This window comes from Phragmites australis, chromosome 20 (assembly GCF_958298935.1).
Source record: "Phragmites australis chromosome 20, lpPhrAust1.1, whole genome shotgun sequence".
NCBI classification, from domain to species: Eukaryota; Viridiplantae; Streptophyta; class Magnoliopsida; order Poales; family Poaceae; genus Phragmites; species Phragmites australis.
Window position 1 is genome coordinate 2,697,092 of NC_084940.1, and position 20,286 is coordinate 2,717,377.

General features: G+C 45.8%; 2 protein-coding genes across 2 annotated transcripts; one reads left to right on the top strand and one right to left on the bottom strand.

Annotated features, from left to right (window-relative positions):
• Positions 1-12,367: 12,367 nt before the first annotated feature.
• LOC133902224 (transcription factor MYC1-like) lies at positions 12,368-13,375 on the top strand. Its single transcript, XM_062343830.1, has one exon. It carries the CDS (start codon positions 12,402-12,404, stop codon positions 13,239-13,241), a length of 840 nt encoding a protein of 279 aa, XP_062199814.1. The 5' UTR covers positions 12,368-12,401; the 3' UTR covers positions 13,242-13,375.
• Positions 13,376-17,151: 3,776 nt separating this feature from the next.
• LOC133902012 (uncharacterized) lies at positions 17,152-18,889 on the bottom strand. The gene is made up of 5 exons (XM_062343582.1): positions 18,364-18,889; positions 18,130-18,261; positions 17,774-17,914; positions 17,649-17,684; positions 17,152-17,545 (listed from the first exon to the last, which is right to left on the bottom strand). Exons 2-5 carry the CDS (start codon positions 18,169-18,171, stop codon positions 17,381-17,383), a joined length of 384 nt encoding a protein of 127 aa, XP_062199566.1. The 5' UTR covers positions 18,172-18,261; positions 18,364-18,889; the 3' UTR covers positions 17,152-17,380.
• Positions 18,890-20,286: the final 1,397 nt, after the last annotated feature.

The following is a 20,286-nucleotide window of genomic DNA, read 5'->3' on the forward strand; positions in this document are numbered from 1 at the left end:
ACAATGTTGGAATGTGCCTTTGTTACTAATTGATTACTAACATAGGGTACGGTTCGTAGGAGAACGATCGTTACTGCCTGATACTCCGTGTCGAATCCTCGAGTGACGAGAGCGCGCTCTGCGTGCGTCGTCGTTCGTCGTCGACACGATAGAGGTGCCTGGACATATGCTGCCGGAGTGCGTCCGATGCACGCCAGCTGCTTGTTTCATTTGCCATGGCTAGTTGGCTCCCGGCCCCTTGCTTTTTGCTTATGTGGCAGGAAGAGTTAATAAAGAGATATAAAAGTTGACTACGCATCCTAGCACACATGCAGTCTATAATACTTTTTTAGAGATAACTAGTCTATCAATTCATGCACCTGCAAGTGCTAGTATTTTATGAGACACATAAATAAAGTTCCTATAGGAAAGAGTTTTTTATGTTTTTAAGAATTAGAACTTGAAGCATATAGCGATAATTTAGAATTAATTACACTTCTTTTATATACTACGAATAAAAGTATAATTTTTAATCTCCAATATTGGTCATTTTAAAAAGAATTTATCCTATAATAATTTAGGTAACTACTTGTTATCTATTTATGTCTCACTTATATCAAGATTGTGGTAAGCTTTGTTTTCATTATCATACTTTTTCTTATGGTTGTCTAATTTAAAATGGATGAATGTGATCTTCTCGCTTCTCTTACCTCCCTATGGCTCGATCTTTTTTCTGCTAACATGAATATTGGCCCAAATAGCCAAGCCCAACCGCACATATCTTCATCACTCCTTTGTTTCTCTAGTCCTCTGAATCTCCTTCTAAATTCACCATTATTGCCACCCAACCCAACGCTATCACCACCGCCCAAGTTCACCGCCCCCTCCTCTCACACCGAGGCCACACTCCTGCCTCCATCTCGTGCCCCCACCGCCTCTCCTCATTCTTCTGTCGTCCACTCGAGCTTGCCCTAGGTGAGTTCTGAGGCCTCTAGGACATGCTAACACCACTATATGGTATTCTGCATCGAGCAAGAACTTTGTTTTGCTATTCATGCGCCTACTCCATGACCGTGTCCGCAAGCTTGGTGTTGCCTGCAATGGCACCTCCTCGTCTCCCTGGCACGCTCCAGCAGCTGCTTGGATTTTATTTGCTCGCCAGTGCCTACACAAGACTTCTCTCTTGATCTGATGTAAACTTATACATGATATTATATAGAGTCCTTGCAAGGAAAATTTGGAGAATGTTTGGAAATATATCATGATCTACCCTGCTAGAGCATGCGAGAGTTGAAACACCATCCGGATTCCAATGAATATGTATACGTGACTAAATTGATTACCGCAAGGAAAGTTTGGAAAATGTTTAAAGCATATCATGATCTACCCTGCTAGAGCGTGCGAGAGTTGAAAAACTTTGAGGACTCCAATATGTATACGTGCCTAAATTGATGACCGAGTTTGCTCCTTTTTTTTACGTGTACATGATTGGAGTCCTGTTGCCTTAAGTACGTGACTTGTTGAGTTGTATTCCGAACAATATCTTCCATCTAATTTGTTATATGTTTTTTTTAAGGTACTTGCTGTTTAGTAGATTCATCTCTACAGATTATTAAGCAGTCAAATCAACGACAATATGTTTTACTTTTTTGTGAGAATTTCTAGAATTTCTCTATTTTTCTAGCAAGTCTCCACCTAGGATTAACATGAGGGTGTCCAAAGAAGCCTCTAATTAATTAATATAAAGATGCTATAATTAACCTATTGGAGAACTTATCTATTGTGCTATCTTCATGGCCGGCGTCGGTGCGGTGTGTGCACATGGTACACAGACGGCCGGAACGATGATGGCTCGCTCGATCATGCGAATTCTAGACCGCCGTATGTTGGAGACCGACCGTACGGGTTCATGAGCTGCCTCGTCAGCACGGCGTGTCGAACGTCGAACGAGAAGTGGCGCTGACTGCTGAGGGATGACACGGTTTCCCCACGGTTTCGGATCGACTGGGACTGGGACTGGGACGTTGTCCTCCGTGTCGAAGTCAAGTCGTTGTTGGTCCAGTGCGCGCCTGCCGGTTTTCATTTGGCTGCAGCTGCAGCTGCAGTGTGGCTCCTGGCCTTCAGCTCGTCTCACTCCGCGTGTCGATCGTTCATCCAGTCGACCAGCGCCTGCAGAGCGCAATGCGTGCAAATGTGCCAGGAACGGGACGAGCAGCAGATCAGAATTAATCAGACAGAGTTTCAGATGAAGGCGGGCCAGGCAGACCGCAGACGGCACGCGGATGCAGACCTGCCACAACCACAAAAGGGGTCGCCGACCAGGTCGATCAGTGCTGATCGACGCAAGCAAAGCTAGTGTTTCAGAGCCGATTTCGCCTGGCCGCAAAATTGGAGAGGAACCGCAACGTTGCTTACACGTACGGTAAAACGAAGGAAAGCTTGGCCGTATTTTTTTAGAAAATAGAAAGTGTTCCGACCTTTTGTATCATGTGATGATGTATACAGCCTTGTTTTATTATATATGTCAGCTCGTAGCTCGTTTCGATTTCAATTTCTCTCGTATATTTTTATTTTATCTTTGGGCTAAAAAAACTTATGTGCATACAAATTAAAGTTGTGGGTGCGCGTGCAAAGTGCAATACAGTTGAAATAGGTAAAAAGAATCAAACAGAACCACTTACGTGCATGCCGTTTTGTGATATAGCAGTATTTTGCACTCTTGGCCAACTAACGTACACTTAAGCCGCCATCTAGTTACAAATCGATTTGGGTTATGGGTACATATATACGTGTATATATGACGTGTAAATACCAACCGACCACTTCAGGAAAAAAACGTATATGATAACAGAATCAGCAACATCAGCAATTTAATATATGGCTTTTATTTTTTTTCTTAGAATAGCACTATATATTGCTGAGAACTATTATGTGCGAAAAGGAAGAATACATGGAACACGCACACGACCATGTTCTAGAGGATGTACCACTCGGTCCATCTATATCATATATGACAGCCAAGACAACGTGCATATACATGTTTTTGCTATATATCAAAAGGGTCTTCTTCATTCTGCATCTCAGTCAAGAATAATACTATTTCGAAGTAGGTTTTACTGTATGTCGGCAACATGTTTAATTTGTGTGTTGGTCATTTGGGTACGTCCGCGCAACATGTTCCAACTTTTTTTTTTATAAGGAAAACTCAGTTTTGCTTTTGCGTATTCAGGTGCCCCGTCATTTTCTGGAGCTCCACCAACGGAAAAATTACTCTACGGCAGAATGTGTTTTAACTGTTTTGAGCACGTTCATATACATGTTTCATATACATCGAGAGTCTCGGCAGATCGCGCGTTATCGCTAGCTCTTCACGAAGCGATATCAGGCGCTCTCTCTCCTCTCCTCTCCTCCACGTCGGCGCGAAATCCTAGTCATCTAGCGATATGGACGCCCGATGTAGATGCCCTTAGCGTAGACCTGGGATCACCAGTCTGCCACTGCCGGCACCACCTTTTGTCGCCGTCCGCCGGTGTCGCCGGGCTCCGGTGGACCTAACATCCAAGAGGTGGTTCGGACACCCGACGTGCAAAAGCCTCTGCTGCGATCGTTGATCGACGCGATCCTCCGGCCGACCGGCCCACCTTCGAGACCCACATGTGTATTTACGCGTACGAGCGCAACAAGATCGCTCGATCGTATGCAGGTCTTGTCGTGGAATCTCCGTGCTGCAACTCGTGCAGGTCGGATATGATGTATCCGAGTTGATGGCAGAATCGCTGCTCTAAAAGGTCTAGCCCATGTGAGCAGAGACGGCAGACGAGGAGTGACCCCCACCGCGTGCAAGGCGGCAGACGGCGAGTGATCCCCCACCGCGTGCAAGGGCCGGTGTGTCTGCTCGTCCACCCCCATCCTGTGCGGCTCACTGGCTTTGCCCTCCTCGCGATTCCTACATAGAACATTCATCTTCCCGGCCTCAAACGGTTCCTCAGCATCTAGCTATCACCTGAACCATCTAGGTTTCTTTAATTTTTTTTATTTAGATTTGGATCTCTTTTACTCTGTCTTCTTTGAGACCTTATCGGGGAATCGTGCAGGACGTGGGATTCGATCCCACTCCGGCTCAGCACCCACCTCAGTACTTTGCCACCAGGCTTCTGCCCGTCTGCACCTGAACCATCTAGGTTGAAGAGGACTCTGATCCCATGTGTGTATATAGGGTTGTTTAGCAGACCTTCAACTCCGAGATCAATGAGTTAGAGGTGGTTGTGCCAGTCATACTGCACTCGTGAGCAGTCCTCCCACCATCCCACCTCTCATGGTAAGCCACGAGTGACATCAATCCACCAATCAAGATGCCATGCATAGAAGGAATCTTTTGTTAATTGAAATCTTTCAAATAATTTTTCTTCAAAGTGCAACTCCCATTGACGATCTATTTGAAACATCTTACTCAAGAAAATGTGATTAACAAAATTAGATCCTAGATATGTTTTGACAAATTTTCAAATAACTGCAACCATGAATTCACAATTACTATGAGTTACGATTCGCTTGCAATCATGGATTCACCTTGCTCACACATCCAGTTACAATCTAAAATGTAGTAAGTTACAGTCTCCTAGAAATGGAGTTATAATCATATATAGTCGATCAAAGACACTACGAGTTACAACATATGATTATCTTGGATTTCGCCACTGTGCACCCTCATTCACGACCCTAAATCTGGTGAATTACAATCTCCCAGGCAAGTAGCTGTGATATATCATTAATAGCACTTTCTATCATAAGTTTTAACCCATCACAATTCGATCATAAGTTTCAACCCCATCGCAATTGATTGTAACTCAGAGTAAAAGTGAGTAACTTATAGTGATTGCAATCGTAACTCATAGTGACTATGTTGTAACTCAATGTGACATGGTCGTAAATGATAGCAACTCGTAGTGACCTAATTGCAATCAACCGCAACTCGTAGTGACCTGATTGCAATCAATTGCAACTCGTAGTTAAACGGTCGTAACTATGAAATTCTTATCGTCATTTTTGAAAACTTTGTTAGAAAGTAGGCTTTAGAGATCTCATTTTGTTAACCGTATTTTTCCAACAATATATTTTAAACAGATCGCAAATCCAATTTATGACTCAAGGAATATCGTATTTTAAAGATTAAGATCAACGAAAATTTCTCATACATGACTGTTGGATTGGTGAGATGGTGGGTCACGTGGGATATGCTGGTTGGCTCGCTTCTTTGCTCGCTGCTTGTATTAAGGATGTGATTGGTTATCCGTATGTGTTGTTGCCCGTATGGATCGTATACGCATGTTAAGTGGAGTCATGTTTGTTGAAAGAATAGTGTTTGATTGATGATATTTGTCTGGACAGACTGAGTTGAGTTTCTATTTGGTTGATTGAATCTGATTATACGGATGCAAGAGCTGAGCTTCTAATTGGTTTCTCGTGTGAAGATAATTTTGTGACACAGACAAGTGAGCCCCCTGCATGAGCAGATGCAACAGCCTTCATTCGCCGGGCCAAGCTACGGAGTTCTATGCCAGACTACGGATGTATATTTGCATCTGTTAGACCAGACTAAAACAATACATGCGAACACCCAAACAAGTTTCTCTTTAAAATTATACGTATCCATCAAACCAAGATCTATTTATACGGACAACCAATCACCCATCAAGTAGAAATGTAGCGCAAGCGCTTGCGATGGACCTGTGCGCTACGCGTCAAGAATATACTCATCGTGTGTGAACCATAGATCCATCATGGTTGTGCTTAATAGGAAGCTCGCGCGCATCGAGTCCAGTCCGGTGAATGGACGTACGAACGGAGATAGGTCGATCGTGTGCGGTACAACTTCAGTCCTCATCAACTCGTCCCTATCTGCAGTCTAAACTGCATGACATCATGAAATAAAAGGCGATTAGATCAGCATCTGCGGTAAAAGACACAATGTGCCATGCATATATGCGCACTTTGATGTCACCGTTGATACGTCACATCGTCACTAACACACTAGACCTACTAAAAGTTGACCCACTTATCACCGGTCACGTCATAATATAGTTATATATATTAGAGAAACCGTTGTCCATGCGCACGTCCTATAGTATGACAGCAAAGCTCACGGCCCCATGGATCTGCCTCGTGGAAGTAACGGAATGAATGGGTTAGATAACGTAACGTAGTGGTATGTGCTGCTAGAACACTAGCAACCTGCCTTTTCTAGAATCACATTTTGAGTTCCTTCAAAAACGAATCACATTTGGAGCAGCAGCAGCTAGCCGACATGAGTGAGAGTGACGCCAACAAATCGACAAGACCGGTATCTACAAACAAATCAATTGGAAAGATTGGTGTGATTGGACCAGTCCAGCTTGATAGCGATCGCGAAGCCTGTATCCAGCAACGTAATCTCCATCGGATTCAGCCACATAATCACCATGATATAGCTGCGATTTCGATGTGATGACATCGGCAGACGGACGCGCGGCGTTCGTCTGAGCGCGCAAGCTGCTGCCGTGCCTGGCACGTACGAGCGCAAACTTTTATAAACTAGTTCTTTGATCACGCCCCTCACCTTTATCATGCCAACTTCTTTGGAGTTACCAAGATGCCACGCTAGTATGGCACCGCGACAGCCAGCCAACGTGACAGGCTTGAGTTATATCAATAGTTTTGACATAACCGGCTATTATGCCAAGCCTCTTAGCGTGACTGAGATGTATACAGAGAGCCGGTGTGACCCTTCCCTCCGGCATGCTCTTCTTCCTCCTTCTGTCTTCCCAGATTGAGTGCGCCGATAAGAGTCTCCTCGACCAATCCTCCACCATTCGGACCCGATTCAAAATGGATTTCACGGGAAAGTATCCTATAGCTCGTCCATTCCCTCTATCTATTTTAGGTTTTTTTTACTTGCATTCTTAGGTCAAACGTAGGTAGGATTTAGTATTTTGGTGATGATGATCTATGAAATTTGTACATTTTAAGTTAGATTAGAGGTTAAATATCGTGCTATGGATGTATAGTTACGTATTTATCGTGTGAAATTTGTTTCATGCAATTATTTGAGTGTAGGTAATTGAGGCATATATGGTTAGGCTCCATGTATATGAGCAATGCATGTTCTTCTATATATATGAGTAATTTTGAATTATTGTGATACAATAATGAGGCATGGGGATTGAAATTGATTATATATAGAATTTGCATGTGTTACATATTTTTGTATACGTGAAATCTTTGGATGGTTTGTATAGATGGACCAGATTGTCCGTGTGTTTTGTGGTGGCACGGTTAATGTAAATGGGGAGTTTGATAAGATGAGAGAGCATGTGTTGAAATTTGGGACCCGTCTTGTTTCAATGAAATTGTTGTTCGTGTTAGGTCAATTATGAATCTTGATGTAGATGAAAGTGATGTAACCGTACATGGAAGGTTTGATGCTGGTCGAGGTGGTAGGTCTTACTATGTTGTCATGGAGTTGGGGTCAGAGAATGATTGGAAGCTATCGGTGTATTGAGTAAAGGGGTACCCTAACTAACAGGCCCCACGAAGGGTGCAAACAGCCAGGGGAACATGCCTCCTAAAAAGCTGATCGGTCACGCGATCAGGGTAGGGTTACCGCGACCAGTGCAAGGCCTTCAGCGATCAATCTCACTACGCCTTCACATAAACCCGCGACCAGCCCCACTGGTTGCAGGCGAGATTAGGCACAACCCATCTGAAGCGCATTTATTGGTACCCGCTCGAAAGTTTCTCTTCACTAGGCACCGGCTCCGGCGGATAAAGTCGTGGGCGGTGCAGAGGGGTATTGTCCCGTCCTGTAGCATTAAAGGCTACGGAGTGAGACTTTACAGACCAGCGCAGCGCCACACGACAGATGGGACATTGTCAGCCACCCGACAGGGCAAGTGGATGGGGACGGCGCAGAGAGGCAAGTGGACGGGGACAGCGCAGAGACGCAAGTGGACGAGGACGGTGTAGAGAAGCAAGTGGACGGGGACGATGCAGAAGGGCATCGTTCTATCCCGTTGCATTAAATGCGGCGAGGTAGGGCTCTACGGGCTAAGCACGACGGCGCACGACAGCACGACATACAATGTCGTCAGAGCAAGTTGGCATGCGTGGCCCTCCATAATGATGATTTGAGTTAGATGTTAGAATGAGCAGGGGCCATCTATGTAGAGACCACATGTAAGTTCTCCCCCTCCCTACTATATAAAAGGATGAGGACCCTGTTTGTAAGGTAGAGAAATCAATTCTGGCAAACTGCTAGAACACCATCTGTAACCAAGTGAGATCTATGATAATACAAACACATGACATAGGGTTGTTATCCTTCGGGAGACCCGAACCTGTATAACCCCTGGTGTCCCCGAATCCACCATCTACACACAGACACATCCGGTCCCTGAAACACCGTTCATGCACCCACTGTCCAGCATACCCCAGAATTACTGCTAGGGATTTACCTTCGACATTTGGCCCGCCAGATAGGGGGCACGTTTTCGCCGTTTCAGCAAGTTTGAAAAACTTGATCAGGCTACCCATGGCCGAATCCACGGCAACTGCTGAGTCCCGTTCCGAGGACCCCAGCCGCCGTGACGTATTCATCATAGGGTACCATCCGGACAAACCAGGTGTACTCCAGGCATGGGACACCGAGCCGGAATCAGGAAGCTCCGAGACCCAACATGAGGTCTGCATGGTGGCCCATTCCGCAGGGGGCGCTGGAGGGCCCCACGCCTCAAATACCGACGGCGAACCCCCGGCTTTTTGCCCAGAGGGAAACGAGCCTGGCGCCGGACAGGCAGGTGCCTCAAGACAGTCCCATCATTCCCAGCACCATCCCGAGGAGCCCCTGCATAGAGTGTTTTCTACGGTGACGTCTTCACCTAGGCCATCATGCTGCCCCAACACTGGGGGCTCCCCACCTCGCGACCTATCACCGCTCCATGCCTAGCGTCTCAACTACGAGACCATGACACCGGCGCAGAACCTCCAGACCCTACGGGTTCTCCTCAGCCACCTGCTGGTGCCCGTACCGAAGGGCTCGCCGGTGGCACCATGGCTACGTGATCTCGCCCTCCAGGTCGAGACTGCCTAGCGCCAGACCACGTCAGCATGCACCGCGCCTGTCGTGAGGTCCGGTGAGGCTCGCGGTCGCCATGGGTCACAGCCAGACCCGCGACAGAATAGGTCCTGTGCTCCCCCAACCACGGGGAGCACCCGTGGGCCACCACCAAGTCGGGGTGGCCAACCCTCCAACCTACGCGACTCACTGCGCCAACATGACCTTCGTGGCATAATCCAGAGCCAAGTGGCAACTAGAGAGGAGGAGAATAGGACCCGACGGGTGCTAGAAAAGGGCAAACAACCCTACCGTGCGCCTTTCCCCTGCAGGGAGGCATCGGACGGCTCCACCCCATCGCCAGGACCCAGAGACCGCCGTCTCTGCCCCAAGACACGCGCTGCCGCCCAGCAATGAGCGGCACCCCGTTACGGGACAGGGTGTAACGCCCTATCCGCCAAGCTCGGGAGGTGCGCTGGCCAGACAAATTCTGCCTGATCCTAGCCGAACAGTATGACAGCTCGACCAACCCAGAAGAATTCTTACAGATCTACACCACCATGGTGCAGGCCGCCGGAAGACACGAGAAGGTTATGATCAACTACTTCCCTATTGTTCTGACCGGTTCCGTCCAGTCTTGGTTGATGAATCTCTCTCACGGATCGGTTCACTCCTGGAACTTGACTAAGCTCAAATAACTCGTTGAATAGCTTAGGTCTAGAAACCTCATATTGTAATTCTCTTTTCTCGAGATAATACAAGGTTGAAAGCTCCATATATGATATAGGGTTATTGTCATCTAGAAGGTTCAAACCTGTCTATATTGCATGTTATTTTATTTGATTTTCAGTCGGTATCTCTTAGAGGAATCCCTACCCATTACAAATATTGCATCGTCAATTTACGAAACCTCGGCAGTGGGTCTTCTTCTCCTTTTTTAAGAAGATTTTGAGCTTCACAATAAGTAGTATATACTGATTAAAAAGAAAGAAAAAAATCCTTGAATGAAAAAAGTCCCGGGGGGTGGGGGGACTGAATTATTAGAACTTTGGAATATCTTGTGTGCCTAGTCGTAGCACTTACTCGCCGCTGGACCGTAAAAATACGTTTATTCAGGAAATAAATGTGAATCGGCACAAATGTACGCATAAATGTACGTTTATTGAAATCAGAATATTATTGGGTCCGTAAACTATCTCTAGATCCAACTAGTACTATCAAGCTAGGACATTAACCATTTGCCCTGTGACGCCCTGAGACTTGCAGGCTGCAGCAGCTCAGCGCGAAAACGCTGGTCAGATCATATCAGGAGCCAGGACCGCGCGCGCGGCGCCGGAGTCTCTTGAGGGCGAGGCCTCGAGGCCGCCGGACCGCCGGAGCCGCGCCATGGATGATGGATGGACTGGCCGCCTGGCCTGCTGGCGGCTGCGCGCATCCGGCTGCTTTCCCAAAGCGCTGCAAGTCTCGTCCCGGGCACGCAGGCGATTTGCGTCGCCCGGCGAGCCACCGTACGGTTAGACTTCTCTAACGCTTGCCGGCTGTCTGGGATTTTTTTTACAGGGGCGATCGAGCCAGCAAGGAAGAAAGGTTATAGGGAGCATGGTGAACTCAGCTGAAGTCCGAAGGGGTTGATGTGCTTGGATCTGAGCTATGGAAGCTGGTCTCTGCAGGTTTTTCCTAGCACAGTACGTATGCACGTCGACGTGTTTAAATTTGAGTCTAAGCTGCTACTTGTAATACTAAAAGGGCCGATCGTGGACAGAAGAGTGAGGACCGAAAATATATACGTGTTTTCTCTGTACATAAGTGGAGCGAGGAGTTCTGAAAAATCACCGGAATTTTCTTTTTCGAGGACATATCACTGGAATTTCTCATCTGTGTGATCGATCAGGTTTCTTTGGACGCTACAACTATCTGAAGCCTTTATATAACAACGTGGCACACCAGTCGAGTCATGCATACATATGCATATATATATGGCCACACGTGTGTATATGACACTGGGAGACGCTGCCGTTGCAGGGTCGACGTGTCCAGGGTATAGTCAGGGAACATAAAAAATCCATAGCCCTATTAGTACCGTTTATTTATATTAAAATTCATGTTAAAAGATAGATTGAATATTAGGTTGGAGAGATGAACAACCGAGATAGCCATGCGTAAAAAAAAATGCGGAGTTGCATTTCCCTACAGTTTCAGGGATCCAACTAAAACTAGCTTGCGGTCTTGTTTACGATACTCGATTGATGGATCGGCATATTATACACGAGCAGTAGGAGTTGTTGATCACCCATCCAATCAATCGGAGACCAAGGCGGCTGGAACTTTGTTCCATTATCTAAAAAAATCGGAGACCAAGGCAATCCATGTACGTAGGCTCCGGTTTCTCACGCACAGTGTCGTCGTCCTGTCCTAAAAAGCGACCTGCTGCGTGCGTGAACGCCTCAACTGAATTTACCGAACATTCATTCTTCGGATTCCGTGGCCAAGAACACGGTCCGTTTTTCCAATTTTCCGCAACACGCAAGCTGGTCACGAATGTCTGCGTGCACTCGATCACTTCACGTACATACTGTGTCCGCGACGAACGTAGCAGCTAGCGATCTCTATCTTTGGGCGGTGCGGTGGTCGCGGTCATGTGTGTATATATGTACGATGTTCGGCATGAGTGTCTCTACGCGCTGACTTTGATCTTGACTGACTTCAGGTACAAAAACGTCAGGCCTCGGAAAGAGAGAGCCATTCGACACTCGAAAGCAAACAAGCGAATTCAAATACGTATTTGCAAAATCAACATTCAGTGATTTATGTTGGTTTATTCTATTATTTGACCAACTCATGTCACTTTCTCACTATGGTCTTCCATATTATCTACACTTTTTAATGGGCCAAGTGTTCTAACTTCCAACTTCCAAGAGGCCAAAAGGAGAGGGGAGGGGGATTCTATGCGGTGGTTGTCTCCTCGTATAAGTACCATCTGGATGGCCATCATTTATTATCAACATTTATCTCAAAGCAGTGGTGAAATTTACTCAACACTAATCATATATGTTAAGTTTGTAGAATAATTTTTCATTTTGATAAGATTAACTACTTTGATATTCATGTTGAGTACAAGTGGTGGTCATTCAGATGGTGCTGCACTAGCAGACGTATGTAGCCGTTGCATAGAATTTATTTCCAAAAAGAGGTCCCTTTTCACAACAAAACCTGCTAACCGAGGTCATAATCGCAAGTGTGTCGCCTGCGGTATAAAATCAGAGCCACAGGTACCACTTGCTATTGCCACACGACCAAACCGGCTCTGTCCGTACCACTTCGGGCAGCGAGTGACATGGACGAGCTGCTCTCGCCGTGCTCCTCCTTCTCGCCGCACTCGCCGGCATCCTTCTTCTCCCACGCTGGCCACCCGGTCATCGAGTTCGCCTCCTGCGAGGTCCCCGAGCAATGGCTGCTCGGCGACGTCGTGGCCAAGAGCGAGGGCTACGACAACGGAGAGGAGCTGTGGCCCATGGGGTCCTCACTCTCCCCAGACTCTGAGCTCTCCGAGCAGCGGCGGCCGCCTCCTCCGCCACTGCTGCAGCAGCAGGAGCCGAGCGTCACGGTCCCGGCGCAGCGGCCGGGGAAGAGGCGCGGACGGAAGCCCGGTCCCCGCCCGGACGGCGCCACCGTGAGCCACGTGGAGGCCGAGCGGCAGCGCCGGGAGAAGCTGAACCGCCGGTTCTGCGACCTCCGCGCCGCCGTCCCCACCGTCTCCCGCATGGACAAGGCCTCCCTCCTCGCCGACGCCGCCGCCTACATCGCCGAGCTCCGCGCCCGCGTCGCGCGGCTCGAGGCCGAGTCGAGGCGGGCCGCCGCGGCCAGGTGGGAGCCCAGCGTCGCGGCCTCCTCCTCCTCCTGCGCCGTCCAAGGCACGGGCGTCGTCGACGAGGCGGTGGAGGTGCGGATGATGGGGCCGGACGCGGCCGCGGTGCGCGCCACGAGCGCGAGCCCGCACGCGCCCGCGCGGCTGATGGGCGCGCTCCGGGCCCTGGATCTTCACGTCCAGCACGCCTGCGTCAGCCGCGTGCACGGCATGACCGTGCAGGACGTGGTCGTGGACGTGCCCGCCGCGCTGCAGGACGACGACGGCCTACGCGCTGCGCTGCTCCAGATGATGCAGGACAGCGACTAGCTACTCCCAGCTGAGCTCGTCTCCACCCGTCCGCCCGTGCAGTACCCACTATTCCTGTGCTCGAACAGTGCGCGAGTCACGTACTGGAGCTCAACGCGTGGCACGGGAGGTGCGTACGTAGATGCTAATGTTAATCAAGGGGATAAAAACGATGGATAAATCTTGGCTAATCCATCTGCTGTGGCTGTCTCTTCCTGTCCATGGAATAAAGTGCACTAGCTATATCTGTTCAAGGACCTGGGCTGTGTCCAGAAAAATTTATCGTCGAAAAAAATCGATAAACCCAATAATCCTGTTTATCAGCAGAGGCCGATAAATTTACTTATCGGCCAAATATTTCGGTAATTTTTTAATTTGATGTTTTTTATTTTCGGATTCAACATGCGAGCAACAAAACGTCGGCGCGCAGGCCGTAGGCTGCTAGACGAACCCCTCCAATACTAATTCATTTATGTGTTATTTTTTATGTCAAATGATTTGGATGCAATCTACATGATTTTCTAGATAAATTGAGTCATTTTTTTCAAATTTTGTCCAAAATTTTTTGTCTATCGTTGATAAAATCCCGATAAATCCGATAATCTTGTTTATCGCTAACCTCTGATAAATTTTTTCTTGGTGTGTCATGCTCATGCAAACACAGAAGCATGCATTATATTCTCTTTGGATCCAACATCCATCTGACTTTGACGATGGGTCCAAATAACGCCCAATGATCGACGACAGTGTGTATGTGTTGTTGATCGAATTATTGTGTGTCTGTGTACGTCGTGAGGATTGCGCGCTGGTGCAGGTCTGTACTTGTTTTGGAATGTCATTTTGGGGCCTAGCTTAAGCTTCTGCATGCTTGGATGAATGTGTGGTTGCTGAGAAACTACCTATGCGTCCTTTAGATTATCCCCAAAGGAGTCCCTTCATAGATGAGAATCCCTTCACGAAGTGATATTCGTTCTTTTCAGCGTTTCAACGGTTTCCTTTGCGGTTTCTGTCACGAGGAATTCTCAAAGTCATTCCCTCTATAACAGTTTCTCTCTTATTTTCTTTCACGAATTCCTTTGAACGGAAGTTGTTAGAGATAAGAGAAAATAAAGGGAACGAGAACGGGAAGGAGAATCAGGAAATGAACGAAATGAAGGAAATATGGTTGGGATGGTCTTAGGATCAATCCGGTGGTAGTACTATATATATTACTTTAAGTCTTTAAGAAATTGTTGTGATTTTTTAAAAAATGATTGCAACTGTACTAGGAAGAAGATAGTAAGACACCGGGATTCAGGGATAATGAAATGTTTTTTTCCAAGTTGTGGTGGGATATATTCTGACCTTCATATTAGGATATAAGGTATTGATCAATCTGTGAATCCTCACTGGCTGTGAACAAAGTTCGCATACACTAACTTGACATTTGCAAAATTTGAATCCCAAGTATGAGTCTTTGTTTAAAAAATCAGAAAGGCTTAGTTGGTCATGGGCGTGGATATACCCTAGACCACTTCAATTCGAGTCCTCTCTCTGAGACTCTGATGCAAATTTTGGTACCTATTTCTGCTTTTATTAGTAGCACACATGTAGTTCCTCTTATATATTCATTTTTTGTTTGTTTGTTTGTTTAAAAATTTGAGCTGGAAATTCATTTTTTCTATTCAAAAGTTTGAACCCGAGTAAAAAGTTCAAGTTTCTAAATTGAAAGTTTCATTAATTTGGAAGTGTTCACTAATTATTTAATTTGTTTCCCCAAAGAACACTTCACACTAGTGTGTTAACAAGTGAACATACATTGGATGATGGATCCCAATTAAGCAGATCGAAATCAGTGGGCTAGGCCATGCAGCATGATCGAAATCAGTAGTTTCTATTGGGCATCGTCCGGAAGAAAACTAAACGTATTTGGATGGTGGGTTTAACTTGTTTTCCTTTGTATCACATGAAAAAAGATGGGAATATATGACCATGTTAAGGACACTTTGATGTGTTGTGCTGTTCCAAACTTCCAATAGCACTTTCAAAGGCCTGTAGCCTTAGACGGATGTGAGTATGGGATGTTCTTGACCTCATCATTACCAACATATATACGTGATATACTTTTGCTACATAGGAGTATTTTGAGTGTAAACATTGAAAGTAAATTATTTTGAACCGACAAAATTGTTTGTACGGGGCACCAAGTAAATGATTGGCCTCAATGTATTGCAGCAGCAGATTGGCAGCGATGCCTCTGTCCTGCTACGCTTGGCTTTTTTGTCCCTTCTTCCAAAAAGGCAGGGGTAGTGTGTGCGAATCCTTGAGGACCTTGGTCGGGTGAGCATTGGATTGTTCAGGAGCTTCTGTACCTTTGTCAATGTAATGCATATCATGACTTATCAAGGCCCACTTGTTTCGTTTGAAGTTAAGTACTTGTATATAAGCATGTTTACATCTATGTTGCTCAAAAAGGTTAACTACAGCATTCATATACAGGCCGGAGTAGCCAGGACGACTGTCCCAAAGGACCAGGGTGTCCTGAATGATGAGCTGAGCTTTTTGTCTCCCCTCGGCTAGATATGATACCGCTAAGTCATTTGGCAGAAGGCAGAACACCTCGTGTCCTTTTCCAAACGATTCAAACAAGAATTAAACCGTAGGTTTTTATCTGTCCAAGAACAGCTAATAATCAGTTGGGGGCTCGGCAGCTCAGTCACAGGACACCACTCACCAACACAAGCAAAGGTAGATAAGAATGGACGACGACAACGTACTAGGGACTTCCTACGCGCGATGATCTTGAGCGTGTGGTGCTGTACCATCGACGAACAGCCGTACTCGGCAGAGAAAGAGGCCTGATCAAAAAAGTTGAAGGGAAAAGAAAAAAAGGTTAGAACTCTACGGTCTCCGCGACCGTGCATGCGCGCGTACGTGTGATGCGTCACACTTGGTGCCATTGGGGCAGCTGTTCACTGGAGACGGGCTCCATCGAGTAGGCTACTGTTCGCCGGAGCAACAGCGAGGGGAAACAGTGGCATCGGTCGCTGTCTGATACAACAAGTGCGTCCAAAAGGCCGGAGATCGATGCTCTCTCCACACATATGTATACCGTAGTAGTATTTTGCATTTATGGTGTAGTATATTATTATATATCTATTGAATAAAATTTTAGTAGTAATTATTGAATCGTGTTTTATTACTAAAATTTTGTTCGGTAGTACTGAAATTTTGTTTAATGGGTATAGAATAATATACTACACTTAGGATATAGAATAACATATATATATATATATATACACACATAATAAGTATATTGTATCCCTATAACTACTGTATCTACTATTGCATCACCCTCCGATTACAACTTAAACAACTATCAGTTATAATCCGCTAGTTAAACCAGTCACAACCTCGTATCTAGAAGTACATAATTGCAACACGAGAAGCTAATAAGTTACGTTTTAGATTGTGCTACGATTACAATCGTATTCCTTAAGTTATACATCATTAGACAAGAAATTCGTTAGAAATTATACTCATCTATAACGCTATTGCAACTTAATTTTTTTATTTACGTCTAGTTATAGCTTACTATCTTACGGATGATAAGTTTTCTATTTTTTAATTGTAACTAAAAGTGACGTGCAGTTAACTAAGTTGGACCTAAACATTATATATATATATATATATATATATAAGCTAGCTACAATTTTGACATTCTGTGGCCAGACCGGACAACCTAGTCGCGCGCGCTCTGTAAAGAGGAAGCCAATTTTGTTCCATTTGAAGCCGCTAATCATGTCGTTTCGTCTGATTACGCCGCGCGATCGTGTTCCATCCGAAACATCTGAGTGCGCCGCGGGATCTGATCACGGTGCCGCCGTCCCGAATCACCCGCCGCGCAGGAAGCCATCACGTGGGAGCTCTGTGAAAATCACGCCAGTGCCAGTACCACAGATTACAGAATGCAGCATTGATACATTTACAAATTCTGAATCAATGAACAGAATTGCAGCATTGATGTAATTACAACTTTCTAGTCTTTACAAATCGATGCTGTATTTATAGCTTTCTCCTCCGGAAACATTTTGCTCAGTCTCCTCTGCCGTTGGATGTGGATCGGACAGACTTGAAGACGATGTTTGCACTGGATGAGGCGTTTGAACCAAAAATTTCGTCTACAACTCTGCTTCTACCAATGCTGACATCATTTGGATCCATCTCAGACGTACTTTCTGGGCAATCACGAGAAAGATCTCCAGACTTTTTGCATTTGTAACATATTTTTTATGTTGGTACAACAGGTAAAAAAGCAACTCCGCCCCGTACTGTGATTCCTTGTGCTGCAATGGTAATTGTGAGAGAGGTTTGTAAGTGAAATTTCTATGATTTACGATAACATCCATTTTCAGATAAAAATTGAATTGGAATGAAACAGAGACGAACCAGCTCTATATTCGTTTGCCCGAGTGGTCTCGTCACCTGAAACCATGATAAAAAGAACAAATATTTAGATCACTTGACGATTCCAACAGAACACGAAGATAAAAAAACATTTAAATATGTAGTACCCGAGCCATCCAAATTATTAAATTGTGTTGCACAGAACCATGAAGCGGAACATAGCAATTAGCAAAAACATCAAAATCTCCCATATTTGTATTTCTCTCATATGTTTGGCTACCAATGCATGAAGCAATAGAATTGCGCATCTGCCAACAGATAGAATGGAAGTGATCAAACCAGTGCATGTCAGATCATTTATATGGCCAAAATTACTACACGGCAACTGTGGAATTAATTTATTTACAATAATACTGGCAAGGAAATAATACACGCTAGTAGATAAAATTTGTATTTAGAAACTAGTAATAATTTAGATGCTACAGAGCCTTGAGGTACAGGTAAACATGAAGTTGAGTGTTACCTCAACCAGAGCGCAATATCTCTTATCGAGCTTAGATGTCATGCGAACAGCCTCGGTGTGGAACTGAGAATTCTCACCGACAAAATTAAAGGTTCCATACTGAAGGCCTGAAGCTGATTCAGCTGTTCTGTCCTGGAAAATCATTTAAAAGCAAATCAGGATTTTTCAACAATTAGTTGCGTCGTTGTTGCCACTGAAATTATTGAAACAAGCAAGTGTGAAATGTGTTCATACTCATTCATTGTCTGCATCAAATGCCATATTTTCATGCTCTGCCGCTGATCTAGCAACTACAAAATGTAGAATGTGAAATGTGTTGGTGGACAAGGAGACCAGGCGCAGCGGCAGCCCTTCCAGACGCCTGCTCTTTGCAGATCGATCGAAACTAGAATCCATCCGGTTGGAACACATCCAGTTCTTCAATCTACGCTACCACGGCTCAAAATTTAGTGGGCAAGCATGGCAAAGTATCCTGAACATCACACACAAGAAGGGAACAAGCAAGGCGACGAGAGCTCCGAGGAGCTTCGGGGCGCGGCGGGCAAACTCGAGGAAGTAGCGGAAGAATGGAGTGGAAGGGGAACGAAAGGCTTTGTGGTGCTCGATTTTGGATTGATTTGGGCGGAGAGATCAAAGGGAAAAGATAAGAGATCTCAAAAGATAAAGGGCATGCCTACCTATCTCACAGGCGCTTCAGAAAAGAGGAAATGATTAGTTGGATGAAGAAGAAGACAGAGGGATGACGTGGGGCCCACGAGGAAGATTTTGTGCGGGAGTGGAGCTGGAGCCGATGGGCACGGCTGAGCCCTTCGCAGTCGATCGGACGGCCGGCGTGGTATACATGAAAACATAAGACTATCCTAATTATATTCCCTTCGTTCATTTCCTTCATGATTCTCTTTTTCATTTTCGTTCAATTTTTTTTTATCTATAACAGTTTTTTTAAAAAAAATTATAAAAGAAAAGAAGAAATAATATCATCTAAAGAGAATGAACTTGAGAATCTATTCGTGATAGAAACCGTAAAGAAAAACTGTTGGAGTAATAAAGAGAATAAACTACGAAAGGACTCCCTTATGATGATCTAAGACAAAAAAAAAATCCTATGGGTATCTTTTTCTTTGAGAAACCAAGTTGATCTTCATTCATATATTATGTAAAAGATTACATCGAAGACCTTGCAACGACATTGCTGAAAAAGATTAAAAAAAAATACATCATGGTCCTTGCAAGGGTCTCTCGGTCATCTTCGTCACTGGCGATCGGAGCTGCAGCTTGAAGCTGACACCCTTTCCGATGAACAAGCTTTGAAGTTTCCATGCCACGAGTAACACATTGAAAGACATGCATTTGAACCGCTGAACGCTCAGGCACTTCAGTGCTACTGGCAGAAGCATCGTCGAAGGACGCAGGATCAGACGCATCAAGCATCACAGACGATCCCAAATCATCGAACAATGAAGCAACCCAAAAGAGAATAAAATCGCCGGAGCGGGTAGATTCTAGACACCAATCCGATTTCCCGGATAGGTGGAGGACAAACCTCACAGGAGAAACACTGGATCCGACAACGACTCCAGAAATCCCTTGGAGGGAGAATACACACATGCCAGAGAGTAATCCAATGATGAAAAACAAAAGCATCTTTACTAAAAACTGAGCACTGGAGATAACCTTGAAGGAGCCGGCAGTGACTTGATCCATGAAAGCAGACGCAGTTGACGACGGACGAGACACGAGCGATGCAGCGACACGCAAGTCCGCCTCCAGCAGCAGCATCAGCTCGGCCACCAACACCGCCGCCACCCCCAACAAGCTCCAGAAACCCAACTTCAAAAGATCTACAGCTAAACTACTAGAATAGAAGCCTACTACCTACACCGGGCGTCAATTCCTCCGGCCCCTTCCCACTCTGGCGCCCGGAGAGGTCGCTGGCGGCAAGAGGATGCGGGAATCGACGCCGAAACGAAGAATCGTCTAGGCGTCTCCTTTCGCCTCTGAAGCTTAGGGAAAACTCGCGAAGGTGTAACGACGATGCATCTGCAATCCTATGGGTACCTGATCACTAGGAGGCAGGGCGCGGATGAGGCAGGAGATCAGCAGCGGCCTGAGCCAGGAGAAACAATGCGCACAATTTTAACTAGGAATCACGGCACG